The sequence below is a fragment of the Pyrgilauda ruficollis genome, unplaced genomic scaffold (genome assembly GCF_017590135.1).
Source record: "Pyrgilauda ruficollis isolate IOZ18807 unplaced genomic scaffold, ASM1759013v1 scaffold21, whole genome shotgun sequence".
NCBI lineage: Eukaryota > Metazoa > Chordata > Aves > Passeriformes > Passeridae > Pyrgilauda > Pyrgilauda ruficollis.
Window position 1 is genome coordinate 8,631,450 of NW_024520318.1, and position 27,268 is coordinate 8,658,717.

Sequence of the window (27,268 nt, forward strand, 5' to 3'; positions counted from 1 at the left end):
AAACTGAAAGGGTACTTGTAAAAGCTGTGTTTGTGCCCACAACTCTGTAAGAATTGCCAGTTGTGACAACACTTGGCTGGGGCCCTTCTGCCCCCTCTATATGTATTTTTATATTCTGGGAGGGAAGGTGTGACCATGGGTAACAGCCAGAATTCTGTGCTGCTTTCAGATACTGATCCTGGATGAAGCAACAGCTGCTATGGACACAGAGACAGACTTACTGATCCAGGAGACCATCAGAGAGGCGTTTGCAGACTGCACTATGTTAACAATCGCTCATCGCCTGCACACGGTCCTGGGCTGCGATCGGATCATGGTGCTAACACAGGGACAGGTGAGCAGGGAGGCGTCTGTGCCTCCGGCCTGCTGGTGCCACGTGTGCAGACTGAACTGAGGGAACAGCTGCACTGCAGGGCAGAAAATCCTCTCTGTTCATTCATATCCTTGCTAATAAAAGTCCAGTAGAATCAGTTGCTGCCTGTGACAAGATCAAAGATGGCAAAATTTCTTTTTCACACTAGGAGAGTACTATAGAATAACAGTCTGTCTTTAAAAATCTCTGAGGCTTCCTTTGTACGTTAATTCTGAGATGGGTAATAACATAAACATCTCTGCTGGGGCTCAGTGGCAGTTTCCCATTACTTTCATAAAGCCCTGTGCCATCAAGCACACCTATGGCAGATACTTCACATATTTTTCAGACTTTCATTTGGGGGCCATAAACAGTTAAATGCAAGAACATTGGGCAAGGCTCCTTAAAGGTAGAGAAGTCAAAAGCCCATAGCATATGCCTCTGCCAGAACCACCAGAGGCTGCTTCCTCTGGGCTACTTCCAGTTTCTCAGCCAGTTTGAAGCATTCCAGGTTACAGTATTCCTAAATGCAAGTACTTTCACTGCCTGGTGTCTCACCTAAAGATGAATGCTTTGTTTTCCACTCTTTACCATCACATCACAAGTCCAAGGGGTGGAAGTCAATTCGCTGCTGCATTTTACTGACATACTTTACCTGCCTTGTTTGGTTTCAGGTAGTGGAATTCGACACCCCGACTGCCCTTCTGGCCAACGAGAACTCGCGCTTCTATGCTATGTTTGCTGCTGCAGAGAACAAGGTTGCTGTCAAGGGTTGAAATTCAGGGCAAAGTCACTTTAATTTTGGAGAGCTACGCTCCCTGCCTGTGGCAGGCCAGCTCTTCCTCCTCCTCGCAGATTGTCTTTTCATCTTTTAATTTTTAGCACAATGTGTCAAGCCAGAGAGTTTTAAAAACCGTGTCAGAAGAATTCATGTTTTTATTATTGTATTTATTCCATACTACTAATTTTTTGTTATTAAATGCACTCTACAAATGGCTCAGGGAGCCACAGTTATAAATGTATCAGAGGCCTATAATGAAGCTTTATACATGTAGCTATATCTATACATAATTCTGTATATAGCCTATATTTACAGTGGAAATGTAAGCTGTTTATTTTATATTAAAATAAGCACTGTATTAATAACAGTGCATATTCTTTTCTATAATTTTGTACAGTTTATGGTACCAGAGATCTGGCTTTATTGGACTGTATCAGACAATGTTTTGTCTTTTACAGTTCATCTTTTCCTAGTGCCAGATTTTCTGCGTGTCTGAGTGGAAGTGAAGCTTTGCAATAGTGTCCTTTATTGTCACATCTTTGTCTAGCGCAGCAGAGAAGAGCTCTGTGGTGTAACTATTGCATTGTAATTTATCAGAGCTATTTGGGGCATTGCTAATGCTCACCACAGCAGCGGCTGCTGCTTCCCATGATGCTTCTCCAAAGCAGGGTTTTTAGTGATCCGAATGGAGAACCACTCCTGGGTCACATTAAAGCCTTGTGTTTTCTCAGTGTCCTGACACAGTATTTCTTACTGTATCAGCAGAGTTTATTTTAATGCAAGCAAGCCCAAGCTCTTCCTGCTTCGCTGATCTAACACAACCAAAATCTTACTGTTTGTGGAATGATCTGTAACAAATTAATCATAAGGTTCAAATTGTACCCTGTATGCTGGCAGGAAAGCCTTTTCAGAGTTGCTTCAGCTGACTGACTCTTTATCTTGAAGCTGCTAACACTCCTCAGAGGTTTAGGTTGGCTTTCTCTGGCATGGGTAACACTAACTCTTTGTTCTGCTCACTTAAACTAAGATTAATCAACATGGATATTCCTGTTTCTTTCTTGCACACTTGTTAAGGAAGCAGTCCTCGACCCCACGTCTTCTGGAACCTGAAAGGGGTTCCTGTTGATCAGGATGTAACACTGGTGTAGGACATGGTTTTCTTACTGTAAATGACCTACCTCAGGTTACTGGGTCCTGCGTAGTGCGTTGCCATGATCACTGTACACCATTCCTGTTTTTGGGACCTGTGGCCCGGGGGACACAGTCGTTCCTGTGATAGCTGTGACTTATTGAATGGTCAGCGTTGCATGTCTTTGTCAACTTGGACATTTTGTAGCCTTAGCATGTTTGCAAAATGTCTCATTGAGGCAGAAATCTGAAAAGTAAATAAAACTATTTTGGGTTTTGTAAATTTTATTGGTGTAAGTGGTTTGTTTTGGGCACATAAAGAACTTTGCACCTTTTTGAGCCCTGGGGAGCAGGTTTGCAGGCTTTTGTTTTTTTGTTTCTTTCCTTGTCATGCATCATGTTCTGATCTTTCTTCCTTCAAAGTAAAGGTTTTTCTTTAAAAGTGTAGTGGGTGATTTTTGTGCCCTCCAGCATGGGGGTAGCTTGCAATACGTGTATGTTGAGTAGTACAGGGAGTAATAATTTATAGTGCAAGTATTCAAGCCAAATAGAAGGGCTGAGGTCACGTAGAAGACCTTCTTAGGCTCAGATTTTCCATTTTCTTTACCTGAAAGCACTACTGTTTATAGAGTGACATGACTGCAAAGCCACAGAAGCATTTCTACCTACCAGTACCACAGGCAAATTGTGGTATTAACAGAGCTTGCACTGTAGCTTGAAGTAGCACAAAGCATTGTTGTGATTGTTCTTAACTCCTGTCCAAAGCAAGAATTAACTAGCACAGACCTTACCCTGCTCACAGGCCTGGAGTTTACCCCATGGACTTCAATATTTCCCTTGAAGGAAATGGGCTAATGTACCTGGTTCTGCATGCTGCTGGGGTCAGTGTGTGGCTTCACTTTGCAGCTAAGGCTGAGCTAATGGCAGTCTAGGCAAAAGGGGAGCCATCCTGATCTTATCCTCCTTCTTCTTCCAGGCTGGGACTTCCTCTTCCCTTCCCGATGCCAGCAGTGGCTCTTGTGTGGTCCAGTTCAGAAAGCTAAGTTGCAGAAAGCAGGAATGCTGTACAAAGGAGGAGACAGGAAGGCACAACCCACAGGAAGGGAGGTGAAGTGGGGCTGCTCTTCTCAGCAGGTGCTGGCTGTAACAGTAGCGTAGGTGTGAGAGGGAATGCTCGGTGTTCGCTGCCCAAACTGCTGCTCCCCAGTTACACTCTGCTTAAGAGCTGAACCTTTGCTGCAGCTTTGGCCAGCTGAAACAGCTCAGCAAGGTGTCAGACAAGGGTCTGTGGTGGAGCGGGAATAGAACAGTCACATGTGAATAGCAGGGATTAGCTCAACCATTTTGTTAAACCTTGGCTGCAACACTGTTACTTTGGAATTAAAGATGGAGACTGACAGAAGGAAATGTTCTTTCTGTGATCACTTCTGCGCTTCTTTTGGCACTTTTCTCACAGGTGTACTGAAGTATTGCTGCTCACAGGGGAAGCTGTAATTTTTTTACTTTCATCCTGAACCACAGGAGCAAGCTGAGGCCTGGCCAAGGGCCCTGTCACTGAATTGGAAGGAAGAAATACTAATATTTACAAATCTGACTCAAATATCTGTATTGTTGGAGCATTCTGCAAGAGGTTGATGATGATGATTGGAATGTTCAGGAGTTGGATTCTGCTTTAGAATTTATAATATGATATACAGAGAAGACTTCATCCTGTGAGGACTAGAATAAGACACTGGGATTGGGACAGAGACTTTCTTTAAAGAGATCCTACCCAAAATAGCATGGAGATAGCACATGCTTCTGTTCTGGTTTAATATCAGCTGGCAACTAAGCCCCACACAGTCCTGTGGGATGGGGGAGAGAATTGAAAGGGTGAAAGCTAGGAAACTTGAGAGTTGAGATGAAGACAGTTTAGTAGGGAAAGCAGCAGCTACAAAAGCAAAGCAAAACAAAGTATTCATTCCCCACTTCCCATGGGCAGCTATCTCCACAAAAGCAGGGCTCCATTGTGTGTAATGGTGACTTGGGAAAACAAGCACCATTATTGAATTTCCCCTCCTTTCTCTCCAGCTTTTTTAATGCCATATGGTCTGGAATATCTCTGTGGTCAGTTGGGTCAGCTGTCCCTGCTGTGTCCACTCCCATCTCCCTGAGCACCCTCAGCCTCCTTGCTGGTCAGATGGGGAACAGAAATGTCCTTGGCTCTGTGCAAGCCCTGCTCAGCAACAGATATACAACATTCCTGAATTATCAACACTGTTCTCAGCACCAACCCCAAACACAGCCTTGATACCAGCTACTGTGAAGAAAACTTACTCTAGCCCAGCCAAAATCAGCATATCTTACAGCAAAAGCTGTGGCCCAAGACCAGCAGGTGTGCAAAAGGAGAGATTTGCCTGGGATTACTTGTTACTGTATTGTTCTCTGGAGTTTTCATTATATCAGTTTTGCTTATTCTGTCCAAACACTGTGAGTGCAGCTGATCCTGATTCATTATCAAAAGCTTAGAGCCTCTTCAAGAGAATGTGTTATTCCTCATCTTATCTGTCTGATGAGTGGGCACACTGCACTTGCTTGGGACTTCAACCAAAGCACAGGTAGGATTCTTCTAAAATTCCTGTGGAGTTAACATGCAGTTAGATTGGTGTAATCAGGCCCTAAAGTTGTCCTGGCTTGATCACCTGAGGACATTTCACCCTCATCTGTGGTGAAGGTCGTGCAGGGTCAGAAGATCCTGAGGTTTCTGGGGCTGTGCTTTGCCCACCACCTGTAGATGAAAGCCATGTCAAACAGGTTTTAGTGCATCACTGGAAACAAAATTGGAGGGAGCCAAATTTTTTCAAAAGGCAGCTGGTACGAGTGTACCAGAGGGTGTCAGAAGGATAAAAGCAGGACATTTGATTTATTAAAGGAGGATATGGACAGCAAAAATGTCAGGACAAAATGTTTTTCTCAGTTATGAGGGGATTTATTGTAAAGGCAAAATTTCTTTTTGAAGGTGCTTGAAAACACTGAGAAAGTGCAGAGTGCTGTGTGCAGCAACCAAAGAGCTTGAGTGCTATCTTGTTATTTTTTACTGCAACTGTAGCATGTGTTTTACTATATATAAGTGATTACACAAAGGTTTTCTTTAGATTCAGGTCGGTGGAGGGTGATACTGTGATTTGTTTAACCCTTGGTGGGCCAGTAACTGCAGCCACAACGTGCTGAGGCCACAGTTTGTGCCTCTGGTGTGGTGATGCAGTGGAAACTGAGCTGGAATTTGGTGCAGATGCTGCAGTTGTTAGTGTAAGGCTTGGGAGGCTTTCAGAATGTACCACTATGGATTCATTAAACCCACAACCATGTGAGAAATGCTCCTGTCTTGTCCAAAATATGTGCCTTGGAGCATCATCAGGCAGTGAGGTAGGCAAAGCATAAGAGTGAAAATTAGAATGAAAATAACTTCCAGAAGTGCCATTACATGGGGCAGAGACTGCACTTCTCTTGGGCTGGTGGGAGTGCAGTCACAGTTACCTCCTTCCTTCCAGCTTGCTGACTCCTGCTGTTGCCGTGCAGAGAAACAAGTGCTTGTACAAAGCTGATAACTTTGTGATTTCTGCCCTTTCCCATTTAGGAAGGCAGCAGTAGAGGGTGTGTGATTGAGTACCCCGAGTTCTAGGGAAGAGTAAAGCACATTTAGTCCGACCTGGGCTCTGGGGCCAGTTCGCAGTGAGAGCTGGAGGCAGGAAACTACGGGCAGGGCAGCTGGGAGAGAAGGGATTTAAAAAACGGGTGTGGGGGGGATGCAGGGAGGAGGGAGGCTATTTAGGGTTAGCTGTGAGCTCCATGTAGGGGTGTGACCAGGAGGAGTGAGGAAGCCAAACTAGTTAGCGGTGGGATGAGGGTGCGAGAACCAGCCCTGCTGGGAGCCGGGGGAGGAGGGCTGGGGGTGTGTGCCGCGGAGCTGGGGCGGGGGACGGCCCAGTGAGGCATTCAGGCGGATAGAGCTGGCCCTGAGGGCACAGGAGGGATCCGAGCGGGGTGTTGTGGCCGTCCCCAGAGCAGGAGCGCTGGGATCGGTGTGTCCGGGCGGGGCACCGGGGCTGGGCTTTGCGGAGAGGAGGGAAGCTCGGTGTGGGCCGGTTAAAGCTGCCCTGTGCAAGGGGCACGCACGGATACCCACGCCTGTGAGCGAGGGAAGGCACGAGTGAAGGCACCGCTGCTCTCCCGGGAGCGGTGCCGCCGTCCGGGGCTGTCCCGGTGCCCGCCCCGCTGTCCGGGGCTGTCCCGGTGCCCGCCCTGTGCCCGGGCCGGCCTGAGGCGCCGCGGGGCGGGGCGGGTGCGCGCGCAGCGGCAGCCGCCGCCTCCGCCGCCGCCTCCTCCTCCTCCTCCGCCGCCGCTCCATGGCGGCTCCTGCTCCGCGGCCGCCCGGCCTGTGCTGCTGTCGCAAGGGCTCCGCGGCCGGGCCGGAGGCGCCGCCGGCCCCGCCGCCGCCTCCCGAGCCGCCGCCGGACGTGGCGTCGGCGTCCAGCTCGCAGCTCTTCAGCCTGAGGCACCTGCACCTGGGGCTGGAGCTGCGGCCCGAGGCGCGGGCGCTGGCGGGCTGCCTGGTGCTGGAGCTCTGCGCGCTGCGCCCGCAGCCCCGCGCCCTGGTGCTGGACGTGCACCCGGCGCTGCGCGTCCTCTCGGCCGCTTTCCGCCGTGCCGCGGCCGGGGAAGCGCCCTGCGCCTTCGCCTTCTCGCCCGCCGAGGCTGCCGCCGCCCGCCGCCGCCGAGCCGCCGCCACCGCTGCCCCTCTTCGCCCAGCCGCCCTGCTCCGCCTGCCCGCTCGGCTTCAGGGTGGACCCCTTCACCGACTACGGCTCGTCCCTCACCGTCTCCCTGCCCGCCGCCCTCCAGCCGCACCAGCCCTTCCAGATCATCGTCCGCTACACGACGGCCGACGGCCCCGCCGTGAGTACCGGGCGGGGGTTGGTACCGTAGGAAACCGGGTCCCGGGGCGGCTGGCAGAGCCCTCCCGTGCCGCCCGCGCCTGTCGCGCATCTTTGCTCTTGTTCTAAGTGACCGTCGGGGCAGCGCCCCGGCTCCTCAGCAAAGGCGGCGGAAGGTGTCTCACTGCCAGCCTCTCCGGTCCTGTCCTGGCCCCATCGCCGGGCAGCGCCAGCCCGCTGGGCAGCAGCAGCATCTGTCCCCTGCCCGCAGGGGCTCTCGGCACTGCCAGCCCCGCGGTCCCCGCCGCACTCAGCAGCGGTGCCCGTACCGATCCAGCCTCTCTCCCTCCTGTCTTCCTCCATCGCGTGGACCCCAAGGCTATTCATCCCCCCTCACTATAATAATTTGAAAGTTTTTAGTTCTTTTAAGGACATTGCAGTTGTTGGCAAGGAGAGTGAAAATTTGCAAACTCCTGCCTCGACTCAGTCCTTCAGGATAAATTATGTCATGCACAATGTAGGAGTTTCCCTGGGGGTTTTGCCAACTGCTAACAAAATCAGGCCTTGCACAGCTAGGCTGGTGTTCCAATGGTGTTCCGTGGTCAGGAGCTTTGAGAACAGGGGTGATTCCACAGGTTCCTACAAGTTATCTGCTGAAAAAAGGGATGAGAAATGGCCCAAAACACCCCTTTGGATGTAGCCATGGAGGTGCTTCCATGTCTGTGGACTAGCTTTCTTCAGCAGTGAAATGCTTTGTAAATGCTATAGTTTCTTTTAAACTCCTGGTATTTAGAAGCACTTTATTCCCAGACTTTTAGGTGCTGCTTATCAGGTCTTGTGTTTTTAAGAAGTTATGACAGTGAAAAGATGAAGTTCTCACTGAAACATCAGTTCTTTTTATTACTGCACAGTCTGTTCAGGTTGGAAATTAAACTGATTTTAATTATGTGGTTCATGAATCTATTTACAAAAGATGTGTATTTTTTATAAGCATCTTGCAACTTTGTTGCATCTATGTTGCCTAGAGGAATTGTCTCTCAGTCCTCTGATTTGGTGTTGCTATTGCACTGGTCAAAACCAGTAAATGTGTGGATCTGTTGGACTTTTACAATGTATTTAACAAGAGCAGGAATTGAAAAACAAAAGCTTCTTGCAAAACAACCCACAGGAAGTAAATAGTAGGCCTTTCCTCTTGATAGGAGAGTCTTTCTGATTAGAATGTGTTTGCTGGGTGTTTCTCTATCCAATTTTAATACTACATAGAAGATCACAAAAGTAATTTCATCCTCTGAATGATCTTGATAGTCTTAATACATTGGCTCACTTGGAATAGTGAGTTTCACATGAAGCCTTTTATTGACAGAAGTTTCCTGTGGTCGTATGGTGACTTATTAATGTTCTAATCTTTCCCTAAAAGTGCAAAAATGAAGGAAGATCCTGTCACTTTTAAAGTTCAGATCCACTTGGATATTGTTCCTTTTCACCTCTGGAATTCCTGGCTTTAGGATTTCCTTGTACAATACTCTGCCATGTAGCTCACAGTGTGTTCAGAAGATTCCGTTCATTATTTTTTCCCCAGGTTTATGAAGAAACCTGTTTCTTTTGTCCACTCTCCGCCTTGTTTATGGTGAGAAGGCTTTAAAGCTAATTTGGCATTGCTGTGTGCTCTGTAGTCGTTCTCAGTCTGGCTGAGCCACACCTCCCAAAGTACATGATAACGTGCTTTCCTCCTCTTGAACAAATTGTTTTATTTTAGGCCAGCCTGTGCTTTCCCCTGTGTTTTGCCAGCCCTGTTGCCAAAGGGGCAGCCTGTCCTGCTGAGTCTATGGAGAAGTGATCTCAGAATGAGTGCAACACTGATCTGGCTTTGAGAATGTGAAAACCACTGGAGGGTTCAGGGGCACTGATTGATGTGATGTTCATTTAGTCTCACCTTGTATTAATGTGTTGTCTCCTTGGCCCCACACACAGTCCTGTGTGGATGCTGGAGGAGGACATTTCTTCCATTCTCTCTATTGTTGTCTTGCTCCCCATGGATCAGAATTGAACTATCTATTCTTTATACTGTTCTTTGAAGTCTTTATTGTACCTTTAACAGCATGTCCTGCTTCAGCTGAACTGAAGCTGCAAAGTTATGTCAAGATTATTGATGGTCACAGCACTGGGGACATGCACTGCCCTTCCCAAGTGGTACTGGAAAGCAGGAGCAGGCATGCTCACTGACATAAATCCTACCATGTTTGTTCACTCTCTGTTGTAGGTTTTGGCTGGCAAAATATTTGTCCTCGAGTAGCACCTGTTGTAGCCCTTCATGTTCAACATGCTGAGCTATTTTGTTTGGATCCAAAGCGATTTGGTGCTATTGTAGTGCTCTCTGTCATTGCTGTTTTTTGGCCGAGCCCTGCACTTTAACAGGGATGAGTAACCCATATGTGTATAAGGGTCAAATGGTTTATACTTGTGTCTTGTAAATATTCTGGCAATCCCTTTTCTCTGTCAGTGAGGCACAGATTTACAGTGTCAGACCTCTCTCTTATAAAAGTTCTATTTTCTTTGGCCACTCTAGGAATGTCTTCTCCTTAGGTCAGGGTTTATTTTCTGTGGGACCTATAAAACAGTAAATACATGTTACAGTGCAGTGTGAATGTGTTGGCAGTAAGATCAGCAGCAGAGATAGTAGTGCTTAAAATTGGAAACCTGTTGTCTTGATATACTTGCTTTGAGCCATCTGGACATGTTATTTGACTGTCCCATTATTTCTCATGTGGAGGAAGAAGCCAAGATCTTTGGTTGTTTGATGGACATTGAGAGACAGCTGAGAGATTAAATCTGCCTTTCACAGAGCATTCCAGCTCCCTGTGCTGTTAGGAAACCATATGCTCAGTACATCACCAGTTTCCATCAGAGGCAAGACTGTCACAATCATTGTGTATCTCTCCTGGTGTGGGCTGAAGGCACACAGTGATCAGATATATCAGGGACAATAGTCCTGTTCTTCCTCTCCTTCTCCCTCATCCCTTGTTGGTAATACTCTTTTGTGTGATGTTTTCTTTTTTCTTTCCCTAGAGAGAAAAATCTGCACCTATCTCTTGCCCACTGTGTCATTTCTCTGATTTGGCAGTGCACATCTTAACAGCAGTGCTATTTTCTTTCCTTAAATGCAAATCCTCCTCTGGGTTCTGGTACAAAAAATTATAACATTTCCTCATCTTCAGGGTTTAGCAGAAAGGACAGCCCTCTTTGCAGTGCTAGAAACTTCCCTGTAATTCTGTAGATTTGTCTTGATTCCTCAGTCCCCATAGAATGACTTGATGCCCAGGTGTGCCTTGCTTCTGTTACGTGCTCTGCATCTCAGGTGTTCTGTTTACTTTGTCATCAGATAGAGCAGCTTGTTTGCCTAGAACAGAAGCTGTGGCTTTGCAGCTCTTCCTGCCGTCTTCATCAATAATGCATGTAGAAACATGGAGAGGTTTAAAATTAAAAGAGGCTTAGCTAATTGCCTTTGTCATTTGCCAGATTTGGGCAAAAGATTATGATCTAAGTCAATAAAAATTATACTCTTGGCAGGTGTCTTATAAAGTGTGGACTTCTTTGCAGTATGTGGGCAGGGGAAAGCCTGTGCTGCCAAAAGCCCTTCTTCAGCAGAGGAATCATGCAGCAGGTCTTTTTGATTGAAATGCACCACAGAACAGCTTTAATGTGTGAAACAGCTTTCCTGTATACATGAAAAGCTAGAAAAAAATGAAGAGCATGATGATGATGTCATGTGTATTTCCCAAGGGGAAGTGCAGGAGGGATTTGCGTGTGGCGTAGATGATACAGCCCCAAATACTGCTTTGTTCCTATGCTCCACCACCTGCCCCAGCAGCACCCTGTCCCTCGCACTCCTTTCTGGGATGCTGCTTGTACTCATTTTCCCCAGCCCGTAGCCCTGTCTCTGTCCAGCAGCATAGCCTGGTCTATTTATATTACAGATCTATTTATATTGTTTCAGGATAACTTTCATCATTGTTCCAAGTGTGTCTGGAAAGAGAGACAGAGGCTTGCCATGTAGCTGCAGACGTTAGAAAACAGGGGAAAAAAATACTTCATCCTCTGCAAATGTTTTCCCTCTTGGCTTGTGGGGCTTAACTTCAACCAAATGTCAAATAAAGCAGGACTGGTTGAAAAGAAGTTGTCCTTAATTTATGGAGTTTCTCGTAAACAAGAATCAACTCTTAGTTCCCCTTCCCTTCCTGCTTATGTTTTCCTCCTGCACTGCTCAGGGAGAACTTCCCCTTGTCTCTCTGCTGTAAAGACATTGTCTGTCAGCCCTTTTTCCTTCCTACTCAAGTGTTGCAACTTAGGTGTGGTGGCGCCTTATCTCTCTGTTTTCCTTGTTAGCCTCTTCTGTCTCTCAAAAAGCAAAGGAAACAATGTTTTGAAGATGAGTCTCTTAAGCAGGGCCAGTGATAGAGATTTGTGATACAAGCACAAAGCCACTGATCAGAGGAGTGTTTTTAAAAGGCATTGGGGTAGATCTTTGAAATTTAATTTCTGATCCTCTTCCCTGGATCGTTAGAAACTACCCTGTATTAAATACAGCACCTTCATTTTTTTTGTAATTGTGTGTTCTGGGTAGAAGTTACAAGTTATTGGTGTGTAATGAGACGTATGTCCCCAAATCACTTCTGGAGCAGCTGTCTCTAGTTCCATAATGTGGCATTGCAGAAATAATATTCATTGTTGTGGAAAGCAGGTATCCATGAGAAATGTAGTGGAAATCTGTAGCTATCTATGTAGGTGCCCCTGGGCTGTGACCCTGGGTTGTGGGCAGTGCTACCCTGAAATGCAGCACATGGATGTGAACAGACAGGGCTCCTCAGAAGTCCTGCTTTAGGCTTGTTGCTGGCCCTACAGACTTGAAATAGAAGAGGGTAATCTTAAAACAAATTTCAAGAGATGAATTTTACTTTTAGATAAAGGTTTTTAATTTTGTAATGCCTCCCTTCTAAAAAACCCCAAACATTTGCCAGCAGAAGTGTGAGACTCCATGGGAATAACTGAAAGCTGCTGACTCTGTTTCCTGTCCTCACCTTTCACTGATCCCTGGGAGTGCTGCTGCAGTGGGTGATTTGGGAGAGGAGCACACTGGCATCTGAGGAAAAAGGTCTAAAGGCAAGGGAAGAAGATATCAAAAAGTAACCTTATAGGACAGAAAGAGACAGAGAAAACTTTAACTTCCAAAAGTTAACTAGGAGACAGAGGTTGTAATGTGTTGTTAAAACGTGAGCAGACTTAGTGCCCAGGCTTCCCTTCTGTGTTTCGTTGCTTTCCCTTGAGGACTAGAACTGAACTAGTATGTGCACTAACTGCTGTTCCCTGATCTCAGATTTATTGGTTGCTTTGATCTAAGAATTCAGCAGACTCAGAAGTTTTATTCCTTGCGCTTGACTGTTTCCAAAACTTCCAGGGGTTCAAATTTTATTGCAAATTTCACAATATTTGATATTTTCCATCAGAGTTTAGCTCCAGAGTTCTAGGATTACAAGGAAACCCTTATTTAAAATTGCTCCTGCACTTCAAAGTTGGAGGCAGGGAGCATGTGAAAGCACAAATATTTGAAACAGAAAGACCAAAAGGCAAATAATTGGACTTTTTCTTATTATTCTTAATCTATTCTAATTATTTGCTGAGGGTCTGACTTGTGATTTACTTGCTGTTTGGTACTGAAAATTGACGTGCTCAGTGGTGTGTTTTGTTGGCTTTTCTTTTTTGACCACCCAGAATCTCCTTATCCATTTTGTAAAAAGGGGCCCCCAGTGTCCTTGACCAGATGTTTCTTACATATACCGACTTTTTTGCATAGTGTCAAAATGTTTGATGCTTCAGCCAGGAGGGCAGTGTCAGGGTCACAGATAATATTGTGTACACTGTTCAGCTTCAGGGATTTTTGGTTTGTGGATTTGGATTTGTTTTGGGTCAGTTTTTTCTTTACAGCTTATATTACCTGACCCCTTCTATTCCTATTCATATTGAGTTATAAACATGGAGATAGCCAGAGTATTCCCTTTGAGAAGAAGGTTGTGTGGATGTTTGTTAGGGACTTGTTATTAACCAAGCAAATTGATATAACAGAAATAGTGAATGGCTGGAACTCACTATGTTATATGTCACCACTCAGTGTTCAGACAGTAAGAAATTTTTCTGAGCGTTCCCGGCAAATAAACCAGAGTAGAAAGATGTGTTGTTAGAGATGGAAATGTGCCCTGTGCCAGGTGTTCATCTGGGGAGACAGACAGCTGAGGTGGTGCTTCTCCCCCACAGTCCTCTTGATTTCACATTTTGTTTTTGCCAGTTCGTCCTTGTCACGTTGTCTGTTTCCCTCACCTCTTCGTCCCGTCATGTTTCAACAGATCTGGTGGCTGGATCCAGAGCTGACATATGGCAATGCCAAGCCCTTTGTCTTCACACAGGGACACTCAGTGTGTAACCGCTCCTTCTTCCCCTGCTTTGACACCCCTGCAGTGAAATGCACCTACTCAGCGACTGTCAAGGTAAGGGATGCCTGTGAATGGTTCACGGAGCTCTTAGTTGCTGTTAACTTGTGAAAGTGTTGTTACATCATGTATTTTTAGCAGTTTACATCTGCTAAAAATATTGTGATTCAGTGTTATAAAGAATACTGAATTTTTTAGGTACAACTCTGGTTCTTGGGCCAGAATCAGGGTAGTGCCACAAAGGTGACTCTTGCCTACCATGCTTGGGTCTTGCCTTCCTTGTACTCAAAGTGTAATTGTGAAATAAAAATATGAGAGAGAATTTGGCTGGCCCCTTCCAACAGTGGTTATTGATGATAACACTCAACTGTATTGTACCAATTTTTGAAAGAAAAAACCTGAAGTCTTTTGAAATCAGCATCAAATAATGTTGCATTTTATATAAATGAAATAATTTAATATGTGGGTGCTTTTGGGGCAGCTGTCATATAGGATGAGTAATATCTTTGGTTGGTATGTTTTCATGGATTGGGCAGATTGTGGTAAAAAACTTCACAGAAATATTACTTTTTGTGTTATGTAAATGATTATTTTTAATGTACATCATCAGGCATAGATGAAAATGGACCAGAGATCTGTGGTTCAGTCATTCAGCTGTGATTATCTGGTGAGTTGATGTGTACCATGATGGTCTTCCAGGCTCCAGCAGGCATACAGGTGTTGATGAGTGCCACCCAAAGTTCCTACCTAGAAGAGGAAGGTGTATATCAATTTTACATGGAATATCCAGTTCCTGCTTACCTAGTGGCCCTGGTGGCTGGAGACCTCATACATGCAGACATAGGTCCAAGGTAAGATTTGCAGTGAGTTCCTTCTCCATTTTATGTCTCTGTACAGTGCTTCATACTGTAAAGTAGCAGGGATGTTGAGTCATTGATAAGGGAACAGTTGGGTTCATGAGCTGTGAGCACAGAGAGAGTTTGAAGTGTAGTTGGGTATAAGGAAATTCATGGCACTGCACTGGCAAAGATATGTTCCTCTTTCATAAATGTTGCCTACTGTTCCCTGAAGTCATTACAGCTGCTTTCTCATTTCCTTGTTGAAGAGATTTTGGTTACCTCTTGCCATGTTCCAAGGAGCATTAGTCTAGGAGGGCCTGGGTCTGCTGGGAGGTCTCCTTGCTCTATTACCATACATGGAGGTGTGGTAAGCAGTCAGGCGATTTTTTTTTTTCCTAAGAGATAATTCAGTTTGCTGAAGTATCACCTGATGTTTTCTGTTTTCTGACAGGAGCAGAGTGTGGGCAGAGCCTTGCCTGCTGCCAACAGCCATCAGCAAGCTTTCTGGCATTGTTGAACGCTGGTTGACTGCTGCAGAGAGTCTGTATGGCCCCTATATATGGGGAAGGTGAGTTTTATCAGTCTCCTGGGAATGTGCAATGGGAACAAAATAAAACAGAATTGAGAAATGATCATGCTTTCTCCCTGTAGGAGGACAAACTAGCATTTCAACTGGCAGCATTGTAGTAGTTGAAAGCAGACTCTGGAGTTTTGTCTCCACAAGTGGCAGGAAGGACCATGGAGGGGCATGGAAGTGTTTTAGCTGGTTTGCAGTGGAAAGATCCACTGTTTAGGAACTCCCAGTTTGAATAAGAGGTTTTTAAACAGTATCTTTCCTGAGAAATGGGGGTTTTCGTACTACAGTGTTTTGTGATGTAAGTCCAGCACTGAGCCAGACACCATTTAAAATGTGTCTGCATTTTTTGTGGCATGCCTGAGAATACTGAAAATCTCAGTACAGACTCATTGAGAGTCCAAGTCCTCCAAACCAACACTGAGAGCTCTTGAAAAGCTTGACTGAGTATTAAAAAAAGAGTGGTTTTGAGAGAATACTTGCACTCTTTGGATGGGAGAGAATGTTTACAAAGGTTTCTTATGTTTCTTTGCTAAAGGTAAGCCGGAAGATCGCCTTGTTGTTGACTTAACAAGTATTGCTTGAAATAATCTGAAATCATGGCCCAGTGTTCTCAGATTATTTCAGTGCTGATCACTGGTAAAGAAATTTAGAAAACAAAACAAATATTACTGTTGTGTTGTGAAGCAGACAGATTAAAGTTATTTGATGACACTGCATATGTAGGAAATCTGTTCCTTCACTGACAGCTTCCTAGCCTCTCTCTTACCTGGGAGCCTCTGGGGACTCAACACTGTGTTACACTACTGTTTATAGTGTAAACAGTTTTTGTGGCTCCCAGAAATACAGCTTGTGATGAGTTTGTGTGTACGAGGGGAACCAATGCTTCTTTTGATGACATCAAAAGACTGTCAAGTCTTTACACCCAAACATAAGCAGGTCCTTGGCCAACAAAATAAATTGTGATCCTCTGATCAGAAGAATTAGGCACCACTGCTATAGAAAGTTTGTTCCTGAAGTCACAAGAAAGTCTCAGAAGAGCCTTCCCTAAAGAAAGAAAAATGTTACTGTGTATTCTGAAAACAGAAAATGTTACTGTGTGTCTTCTAGCTGCAGTTTACTCATCTCCTTTCTTCTTTCTTCTCTCCCTAATTTTAGATATGACATTGTTTTTCTTCCTCCTTCCTTCCCTATTGTTGCCATGGAAAACCCATGCCTGACCTTCATCATCTCTTCCATTCTGGAGAGCGATGAGTTTTTGATCATTGACGTCATTCATGAAGTTGCCCACAGCTGGTTTGGGAACGCGGTCACCAACGCCACGTGGGAGGAGATGTGGCTGAGCGAGGGCCTGGCCACCTACGCGCAGCGCCGGATCACCACCGAGACCTACGGTACAGCTGCAGAAACTTCTCCTTGGGCTCCTTCTTGCCAAAACTCAGAGCTGCCTGCTTGGAGGATTTGCCTTGGAGCTCAGAAGTCTGTAGGGAGCTGGTTTTCAGTTGGGTTTTGTTTTGTTTCTGGAACTCACACCCACACACAGCCCCAAACTTTGTGTTGAACATCTTGCATACTTAGAGTTTGACGTTGTCTTGGCTTTAGTCTGCTCAATACCAGATATGGTACCAGGGGCTTTGGGTGAGGTGTGTTAGCACAATGCTGTGGGGACTTGGAACTACTGTTGGGTACCAGGGAGGTGCTGATATGTCAGAGCAAAGTCAGCAGAGGATAGTTCAGAGAAAGGTGTAAGAAATCTTATAAAAGTTACATTGTGAAATAACTGTCCTCTGAACAAGTGTCCTTTTGATTCTGATCAGTTAGTAGCTACCTGCTGTTAAAAAGAATGATGGCAGTAGCATTAAAAAAAAAAGTGCAGATTTTTGTAGCTGTTTGTGTGCTGGAGGCTTCCTGCAGGATTGTAAACCCTGCCTTTGCTTGTGTCAGTGAATTTCACAGGTCAGTTTTATGGTGCAGTCTTTAGAATATATAAGTAGTAAATTATTCCTCTTTCTTTTAAGTTTAATTGGCTTGTTATTGAAGTGAATAATGGGAATGTATGCTTTTCTAGTTTGTCCTGTTATGTTCTTAAAAGCCAGTTCCATGTGTTTTCTCAAGCATCCAATGTAAACAATCTTAGAAAAGTTCCTAGAAATCTTGACAGCAAAAATGTTTAGAAGAAAACATTTGTTTTTATTCATGTATATTGTTTTTGGACATGAACTGATGGCAAGTTTAGGCAAAGTGCTCTGAGTATCTATGGAGATGTTACAATGTATATTGTGTATCTTTGAAAGCTGTTTTTTGTTGAGTAATTCTCCGTGAGTAGTACTCACTGTCCTAAGTCACATTATGCATGGCAGTAATGTGGGTAGGTCAGCAGATATCAACCTGTTCATCATCTTAGTCTGTTCCATCCGACATAGAACAAAATCCTTGCTGATTTTGGTCTGTTCTCTAGAACTGGCTGTTTCAAGAAGCATTTGCTGGGAAACTAAAAAACGTATTTCCCTGTGCAATTGTTTACTAAGTGCTTTTTCCATTCTGTTTTGTTTCCAAGACAAACCTTTGATCTAAATCTTACCATTTCTTACATAATTTCTGGAGTATTTTCTGTTGATAGTAAATAGGCGTCTTTGCAATGATATTGTTCAGGGAAATTTGAGTCCACTGACTACCACTCCTCTTGGATCTTGCTTAATTCTCCTCTCTGTAGCTTGAAGTAATTGCCCTTTACACTAGTTACTCTAGCTCTTGCTTTCCCCTGGGAAGCACGTCCATTTCTTTCCCTGCTCATACAGGTTCTCCAAAATATATGTTTTCCAAATATATCCTGGTTCTTAATTCACATTTGGCTATGAGGGATTTGGGTGTTACATTGAGACTCTGAGGTTATGTCTATGTAACAAACCTATCTTCAGGTTAAAAACTCAGCAAAGAAGGCTAAAATTTTAATAGTTATGGATGTTAAGTATCTTCTGAATCTGAAAATCCATTTTCTGCAGCTTCCTATGCAAGGGCATAGGAAAGATCTCTTGACTTGGCAGCTAGTTTGGTTTGAAAGCATGGAATGCTTTACATTGCAGTTAGGGAGAAGGAAGAGCTTACCCAGTCACAACTGTAAAAAGTCCTGATGAGAGAAAGGTGAAATACTTAGGGCAAAAACCAGGTGGGATGATAGATAAAGCTTAAAAAATATACACAGGATCTGTAATACAATAACCAAATCCAATTCTTTTCTCTTTGCACTCAAGAGGTGACATTTGCTTAGTAATATCCTTGGCACTGGGTATGGAATTGTGTTTACTGTTCTACCAGTGACAGTATGATTGTGTGGGACTTGATTATTCCTTGAAAGTTACCTGTACAATACTTTTTTCAGTGCTGCTCTCCTTGTCTTGCAAGAATTGATGAGATGATGTCAAGGATGTAAACTTTAGCATAGTTTTCATGGTGTTTTGTTTTCCAGTGCAGCCTGGTGCATGATCAGAGTGAGGAAATACATTGGGTTAGGCTCTGACTTCCATTACTAATTACAAGGACGTTCTGCACTCAAGTTTCTCTGCCATTACCTTACTGTGATTCTGTCTCACTGTTCTGTCTTTTGCACCTGCAGCAGCTTTTAGTTTGTCCCTGTGCCAGTCCTGCACAGATCAGCTTTTGCTGATCATTTTCCCATAACTAACAAGTTACTTTCTGGGGTAGGAGCTGCCTTCACATGTTTGGAGACTGCATTCCGCCTCGATGCTCTCCACAGACAGATGAAGCTCCTTGGAGAAGACAACCCGGTCAGCAAGCTTCAGGTTAAACTGGAGCCAGGTATTGCTTTTGGCTGAGGCTGCTCTACACAAAATTATACACCTCTGTATATCCATGGTGGAATATTGACAAAAAATGACTAATATTCACATATCTTTTTTTAAAAAAAATTAAAAAGAAAGAAATATTGGTTTGTAAACCCATCTAAAAACAAGTAAGGAAGTTTTGCTTTCAAACTTTTTTCAAGGTTGGATAACTCATCTTTATAGGTATTGTTCTGTGTAAGAAGAGACTTACTGAATAGAAAGAATGTGAAAAACTGCCTTGAAAACCATGTGGGTTTGCAGTTCTGGATATGTAAGATAAAGTATTTAAAAATGGAAATATTTGGAAACATAATATAAAATCCTCTGCTATTCAATGTTCTTCTCTTTATGTGTTCATGTAAGAACTATGTGTGTATTTAGCACGCAGATAAACAGGTACTTGCTTTAAGATGAGCTGTGCAGAGGCTGTTTGGTTATTCCCTGAGCCAGATGCTTGACTGCACTCCAGATTTACCTATCTCCTTCACTGGTAGTTCTCTAGTTCTGTGGTCACAGTTGGGTGGGTGAAGCAGTCTTCTATCTAGATGATATTTAAAACAACCTAAAATGCAAGTGGAGATCAAATTGGAGTCAAATGGAATGGAAAAGCATGTGTGAAACCCTGAAGAAAGGAGCAAGCGGTGATTACCTTTTATTGGTATCTTTGAAAATTTGTGGTATGGTGATTTCCAGAACCTGGCACTGAAAAAAGAAAAAAGGATTTGTTTTCAAGTTCCAGATCTGTTTCAGTGACCTCTAGTTTGAAGTGACTTATTCCATTTGGAGTTACTACTTACCTTACAATGACTGATTTAAAAAAAAATGTTATTTTTTCAGGCTGTGTCTTTGGACTGCATTTATTTATTTACTGCAGTAACTTAAATGTACTGACAACAAGCTTAGTTTTTTTAAAGTCACTGAGTCTCACCTTGGTGATTTCTAAGGAGTCTGTATAACTGGAAGGGCTGGAAATCACTCTCCTCATTAGTTGCTTATCATGTTGTCTTCTTTCAGGTGTAAATCCCAGTAATTTAATGAACCTCTTCACTTATGAGAAAGGCTACTGCTTTGTTTACTACCTGTCCCAGCTCTGTGGTGACCCCAGACACTTTGACTCCTTCCTAAGGGTGAGTGTAAATATGTGTTTTCTTGAGATTTAGAGCTGATTTTTTTGTTGTTGGGTTTTTGCCCCCCAGATTCTTTCACTGTGGCTAATTGTTAAGGGTCAAGTTGAATACAAGTGTGTCAGAGATAGAGGAAAGTTGTGGGCCTGTCTATCAACTTACATGAATCTTTCTACAAGATTTCCAAGATTCTGAGCTCATGAGGTGCTAGATAAAGAGTAGTAGTATATGTTTGTTATCTCTTGTTCTGTGCTCCAAGTAATTAGAAAGCTGTTCCAGCACAGTTTGCCTGTGACTGGAAAAATGTGAATTGATTCACTACTAAGAAGTGTTAACTTGGGTTTTTTTACCCAGGGTGACAAAGGGTATAGGCTACTATACTGAGGCAGGTCGGTGCCTGGAAGCACACTTGCAAAACCTATAGAAAATGGTCAGCTAGGGCCTTGTTTTGGAAAAGGAAAATGAAATGATACTCAGCTGTCAAATGTATTTGCAGCTACTCTATTTTTTTCATGTTGTGCTGCTTCTTTATTTAACTGGGTGAAAAGTGAGAATATTTTTCTTCATCTTTTTTAAACCTTCAAATAATTGTTCCTACTCTTATATTTGTATTTTTTGGTTGTTGTTATTATTGTGGCATGCAGTGGTTCTATACCAAAAGGAAGCTGTCTTGTTCCTAATCATAATTTGAACACTTTACTATTTTAGGCCTACATTGAGAAGTATAAATTTACCAGCGTTGTGGCTCAAGATCTTCTGGATTCCTTCCTGAATTTTTTTCCAGAGCTGAAAGAGCAATGTGTTGAAAGCAAAGCAGGTAGGAGATTTTCTAAGTTAACTGTAAGCACTGTAGAAAACCTGGATGATGAATTTTGTGCTTGGCTTGGAGAACGCACAGGGAAATGCTAAGGCAAACAAAATAGTTCAGCAACAACCAGATGTTCTTGACAGAATTTGTGGCTATTGCCTCTACACTGGGGAATGAGAACCTCTGAAACTGCTGATGATTTTGGCATTAATTTGCTGATTGTCCCTGGTTAACTTTCTCATTAACTCACCTTTCACTCTGCAGACAGAATGATCAGTGCTTGTGAGATTTACACATGCTTAAATGCAGGGAAGAGGTGAACACACTTTGAAATTTCATCTATTTTAATAACAGAAAACATGCTTTGAGAACTGTAACTTCCCCAAGATCCTACCCATACATATAAAATATCTTCCAGAATGTTTCACTTTCCCTTATAACACCTCTTGGTAGCTGTTGGTGGATTTGTGGAAGGTCTGTGGCCTACCAGGTGCTTATTATCTCACTTTCTTAAAGAAATGAGACTCATGTTATCCTGCCATGTGTCCATCCCTGTGAATAGCTGTTGAGCCTTTTGGACAGTTTAAACCAGACCAGCAGAGTACTTAAGCTCTTAAGGATACTTGGGGCCTGCAGGCTTTGTGGAGAGGAAACTGCCTGTGGAGAGGAGAGAGTTTACTGTGGGGAAAGCTGCAGCATGAGCTCAGCAGTTCTGTGTTTTATTTGGCCCACTGGTAGGCTAATGAGTTAACCACAGAAGTTGCTAATTTTTGCCTGGCTAATATTCAGGGGATGCAGAAGGTAGGAGTTTCAGCATAGATGGTGTGGAACAGGAAGTATTGCCATGAGTTAGAAAAGTACAGAGGTGGTAAAAGGTCAAGAAGAAGAGCTCTGCTGGAAAGCAGGCTCTGCTGTTTGTGAAGAAACTTTTTTTTTTTTTTAAATTAGTTGCATAAATAAATATAAATTGCTTAGGTTTACTGGTGGGTAGGAGGAGTTTAGTCATCCATCTCACCTCCTTTTTTTTATGAAATGGGTTTTCTCCATATTTGTCAGTCTTTCTCAAAATTCTGAGAGAGAAATGCAGGCACACAAATATTAGAGCATAATTTGAACATAGGTACTTGTCAGCCTGGCTGCCTTAAGAGCATGTTTGTTTCTTGTACTTACTGTACTGTTGAGCTCTAGAAAACTCACAGTGAGGTTTGGAGCAGTGTTGCTGGCACTCTTCCTGGTGTTCCATAGGTTGTCCCAATGAGGCTGCTAAGACTATTGTGTCACTGTAACTATTGGTTGCTGTTGTTGCAACCTCCCTTAACTATGCTAGAAGCGGTCCTGAACTTTGAGGCAGCCAAGCCACCTGCAGAGATCTCTGCTCCACATTTTTGGTGCTCCTCATTCCAGGACTGGAGTTTGAACGTTGGCTCAATGCTACAGGACCTCCGTTAGCTGAGCCAGACTTATCTCAGGGATCCAGTCTGACCAGACCAGTGGAGACACTCTTCAAACTCTGGACCACAGAGCCTCTGGACTCTGTTGCTGCTGCCAGCAGTGTTGACCTCACTAAATGGAGAACGTTCCAAACTGTGCTTTTCCTGGACAGATTGCTGGATGGATCACCACTGCCACATGGTGAGTACTCTTTCCAGGATAGTAGAAAATTATCCCTGGAATAATTGATTGAATTCTAAAGGTCCCTGCCTCTGGCTGACATTATAATTCACGTAAAGTCAGGTTGACGTCCCTGGCCATGTCACAGAGGGATTAGAATAGGTGATCTTCAAAAGTCTTTCCCAGCCCAACGGATTCGATGATTCTGTGATTTGATGAGTTGTTATTATCTGATGACCCTCAAAATTGACAAAATAGGTCACAGTTCTTTCTCTGTGTATGTGCTCTCTTCAGAGGTGATAAAAAAGCTCTCGGAATGTTACTCCTCTCAGCTGGACTCCATGAACGCAGAAATCCGTATCCGCTGGTTGCAGATTGTAGTCCGAAATGACTATTATCCAGACCTTTACAAAGTCCGTCGCTTCTTGGAAAACCAGGTACTAACTGCTGGATTAAACTCACTGCACCTCTCAGTGCATGAGACATGTGCATGAGACATGCGACGTGAAAGACCTTGGAACTTCTGCTTCCTGGCCAAGTGTAGCCCAGGTGTGTTGCGAAGGGGCTGAGCATGGCTCACCTGCTAGTGGTGGGGAGGAATGGGCAGATGTAATTTCAAATGCCTACAGATAATCTCTGCTTTTCTAGCCTGACTCAATACCCTTGTCCCAGCTCTGCCCCATGCATTTTATGTATTGCTTTGTAGCAGCCCTGGCTTTTCCAGACCACAAGTTTTTGCACTACTAAATCATGTGATTATTTGAATATTTACACTTCAAGCAAGGCTAGGGCTCATCAAGTTCTTTTCAGTAGTTGTTATTGTGCTGGAGCAAAAGGTTAATGCATGTGTTCAGTGTGGCCTCTTCTATTTGGCCTTTAAAAATAGTTCTGTTATTTGTGGAAGTAGCTCAGTCTCAGAGAGCAGATATTTTTATTACCATTCATAAAAATCCTTGCATCAGACTTAGAATAAACTCATCTGTGTTTTGAAGAAATGTGTTGCTTGTCTCCAGTCTGAAGTTACTCAGGGCTGTTACAGCTACTGAGTGTAGCTGTAGAAGAGCTGAACTTCTTAACTTTTATTGAAACATTTTTATCTTGTTTTCCTTTTTTTGTAGATGTCTCGGATGTACACAATTCCACTTTACGAGGACCTTTGCACTGGCACTCTCAAGTCTTTTGCCTTAGAAATTTTTTACCAGACCCAAAACCAGCTGCACCCCAATTTGCGGAAAACGATCCAACAGATCTTATCCCAGGGCTTGAATCCACTTCCTGCCATAGACACTACAGCAGTCACTACAGACACACCAGCAATGGTGCTTGAGGACAAAGTCTCAGAGGCCACAAATGGTGCCATTTCACTCAGGGATGTCAACGTGTCTGCTTAGATCACCAGTTCATGCCAGCCACAAAGCTTGAAAATGGGGACAGGAACAGAGGAAAGATACCAAGCGTTGCCTCCTTTCCCTCAGCCTTGCAGCTGCAGTGTGTTGTAACTGGATTTCTCTCCCAAAACACAAAGCAAATGTGCCTTCAAGTATCCAGTGTGTAATACTGCCAGGTTTCAGAGATCTCCACCAGCTGTGTGACAAATATTTTGATTCAGTTTTTACTGGGCAGGGACTCCTGGGCTGTTGCTTCTCCATGGAAAGTGGATAGTTCCCTTTCCTGAGGCTCTTCTGGATGGTTTCTTCGGATTTGTTGTTTGATGGGAGGGTGTTCTTTTGCTTCTTATTTTTTTCTTTTTTTTTGTCTGAGGCCACTGAGGCTGTGGAGTATGTCCTACTTGCTGTGTGTATGTTGCTGGGGAGTGTGTATGTGTCAAGCTGTCATTGTCCTAATATTTGGGCTAAAGTTCTGCAAAGGAGAGACTCAGGAATTGTTAGTGGCAGCAAACAAGTTTTCATGTTATGCTCCTTCCTGTGACAGAGGTATTGTGATTTGGAAGGAAGGGGACTAATGCTTAAATGAGAAACTAATAGCTCCTGTTCCTCCCTGCCCAGAGGTGGCTAAATAATAATAATAATGCTCTTTATATATATTAAAAAATATATAAAAAAGAACAGGGAAACATTATGATGGATTTGAAATCCTTCTGTAGTTAATCCTGCCCTCAGTTTTCCCTTTGCACTCGATGGGACAAGCAATAAAGAAATGTGTAGGCTTGAATTTTCAAAGTTAAAATTAGGTTCCCAAATGCCATCAGTTCTGGTACTAGCTGGATGCCTAAATCTTTTTAACTATTTTGACAAGTCTAGCTGCAACCTTTGCTCGTGTGTCAGGATGTGTGGCACATGCATCGCATGCACTCTGTGTGTCTTCTATTCTGTCCTTTTGGAGGAATTACCAAGACCTGTAATTTTTTTAAGATTCCCAGCATATCTTGGCCTGTAGGTAAGCCATGAAAATATCCATGCTAAGATTTTACTGCCTTGAATAATGTTTGCCTGAATAACAGTGGCCCTGTCATACGATAATCTGAGGGAAGCACCATCTTTCTTAATGTGAAACTTTTAAGTCCTGCTTTACCCAAGTCTGTTTTCTGACTTATGGTGGGAATAAGGTGCCATTTCATTTCCCTGGCATGCTGTTTCTCTGGATCACTGGCCAGCCATGCAGGATGAGAAGATACTGTCTTCCCTCTGTGCTGTTTGGTCTCAGGAAGCCAAGGGCAAAGTGTCGTGGGGTATTGCAAAATACAGGTGATGGTTCTTAGATCTGTGCCACAAACTTTTTAACATGTGGGTACCTGTGTGCTCTCTGTGAGCTCCCACAAGGCATCTCTGAGCTGATGCATCACCAGGATAGTATGAACAAAAGGCAAGACATTTGGAAAAGACTCAGCTAACCAGAGATGTGAGAGAGAAATTGTTTTATACTTCAGGGCAAATTGAACCCTGCAATGGGGATCTGCATAGACAGGAAGAGGAGGAAATTTGGGAGGGCTTTGTTTTCTTCACCAAAAGTATCTGTTTACACCCATGTGTGGATGGGACTTAGGTGCTGTTACTGGATCTGCATTTTCTGGCTTTAAATGAATTTGGACTTCACCATAGCCTTAGCCTGGGCTGAACTGGGATAAAGCAATAATAAACTCAGGCCTCTGTAGTGCTTCATTAGTTTTAAAAATGGGCCATCAGCATTTTTGGGCTTCAGAACTCCAAGCTCTGCTCTTTGCTCCTTGAATGGGATTATCTTTTAAATTCTGTTTTGTTTTCCCAGAAAGGATGGAGAATGATGTTTTCTACACAAATCTCTTTCCTTTTCATTTGTTGTTTTATTGAAAGAGATTTGTACAAGCTGACTTTACACTTCTGGAGCTGCCGCTGTTGGTGCTGTGTCTCCTGGACCCCACTGCCAGCAGCGGCAGCCTGGTTGAGACCAGGAACCACTAGCATTTTTTTGGAATCACGGGCCTCTGTTCTAACATATTTTATTTAGTGGGAGAATGTTTGTTACCCTGGTGGGAATTTTTCATTTACATGGATGCCTTATGATGATTGTCAAATTAAACTAAGCTTTGTGACAAGTTCAGCCTTTTGGGCATTTTTTTGGCGTCCCTGCTCTAAGAGCTAACTTGGTACATTGTCTTTGTTTTGTTCTTTTCTGGGGTGCAGCATAGAGGGAGTTTGGAAGCTCTTTGAAAGCCACACAGGAAGGTGCTGGAGAGGTGGCAAAAGCAAACAATCAAAAATAAATATTATCTCTTGTTACTACAACTGACTGAAATACATCAGCCCAGCTCTGTGTTTGCACAGACACCCATCATTGCAAGGAAATGCTGGCTGAACTGAACAGTTTCCTGGTTAAAGAACACAAGATGTATGTTAGCGTTTCTGCTCTCATCTCTGTGAGATCCCATCAAATGGCTTTTGACCTAGGACTTGTTTTCTGAAACACTGAAGCAGAGCAAGATTTTTGGAATGTATTCCATGCATCCACCTCCAGGTACTTCTGTTTCTCCTGTGAGGGAGGAGTCCATTTTTTGTTTTGTAGAGACAAAAACCTGGCAGCAAGTTTGTGGAGATAAGCCTTCCTTTAGTTGACAGAAAATAAATTGGTGCTTCAGGCTACTTGCTCTCTTGATTTGCAGTAGACTTCACATTGACAGGCAAATTAGACTGTGATCAAATAGAAACTATTTGCCTTATCTTTGGTACATTCATTTCTGATCCGTTTGAGTCAGATTAGACATCAAATTGTGGTTTTATTCAAACAGATGCCAAGAGATTGCATTATCATTTTTTATTTTGAAAATGAAAACTATTACTTTATTTCATTGCAGCTTTGAGCAGGGCAACAGAGGATCTAGAAATATCACTTGTGGGAAAGCTCTGAAGAGCCAAACTGTTTAACAGAATGGAATATTTGTGACTTAATTTTTTAGCATTTCATAGCCATGTTGGTTGATACATTCAATATAATTCTTGTTAGCTACAATGTGTGAAGCTTGTATCAGTAATTTTGGTGTCCTGTTACATTGCAACATTTTAACCATGAACTCCATCAACCAAGAACAATTGTATCAAGCATCCCAAACATTCTGGTTCAACCAAAACTCTTTTATGTTCTTGCACTGCAGTGACCTTGCCATTACCTTTTTTTGATAACACAGGACCTTCTGTACATCTAAGCTCATGTGCTGCACAATTCACTTAGGTCAAGTACACTTCTTCAGTCTGCTCTCCCTGTTTGTACAGTCAATACACTAAAATCACGTCACACTTCTTTTCACATTTTTTACTACAGATTGATAAAAGCTGAAAGCCACTTTGACCACAATATCAGACTTGGTGTATAAGAGAAACCATACT

At 43.5% G+C, this 27,268-nt stretch overlaps 2 protein-coding genes across 10 annotated transcripts in view; both read left to right on the forward strand.

The window, feature by feature from the left end:
• The window catches only part of ABCC5 (ATP binding cassette subfamily C member 5), a 45,441-nt gene extending 41,771 nt beyond the window's left edge, over positions 1–3,670 (forward strand). For all 9 annotated transcript variants that reach the window (XM_041468056.1, XM_041468054.1, XM_041468055.1 and 6 more), the window contains 3 exons: positions 170–334; positions 1,027–1,110; positions 3,238–3,670. In XM_041468056.1, the coding sequence (XP_041323990.1) occupies positions 170–334; positions 1,027–1,110; positions 3,238–3,372 (384 nt within the window). In that variant the 3' untranslated portion in view covers positions 3,373–3,670. The remainder of the gene's footprint in view (positions 1–169; positions 335–1,026; positions 1,111–3,237) is intronic.
• Positions 3,671–6,602: 2,932 nt separating this feature from the next.
• On the forward strand, positions 6,603–25,983 carry RNPEPL1 (arginyl aminopeptidase like 1). The gene is given in 12 exon segments (XM_041467717.1): positions 6,603–6,985; positions 6,987–7,196; positions 13,570–13,710; positions 14,353–14,504; positions 14,944–15,060; positions 16,225–16,460; positions 18,769–18,882; positions 19,923–20,035; positions 20,741–20,849; positions 22,245–22,472; positions 22,746–22,888; positions 23,570–25,983. Coding segments are annotated over 12 exon segments (2,175 nt in total). The 5' UTR covers positions 6,603–6,646; the 3' UTR covers positions 23,843–25,983.
• Positions 25,984–27,268: the final 1,285 nt, after the last annotated feature.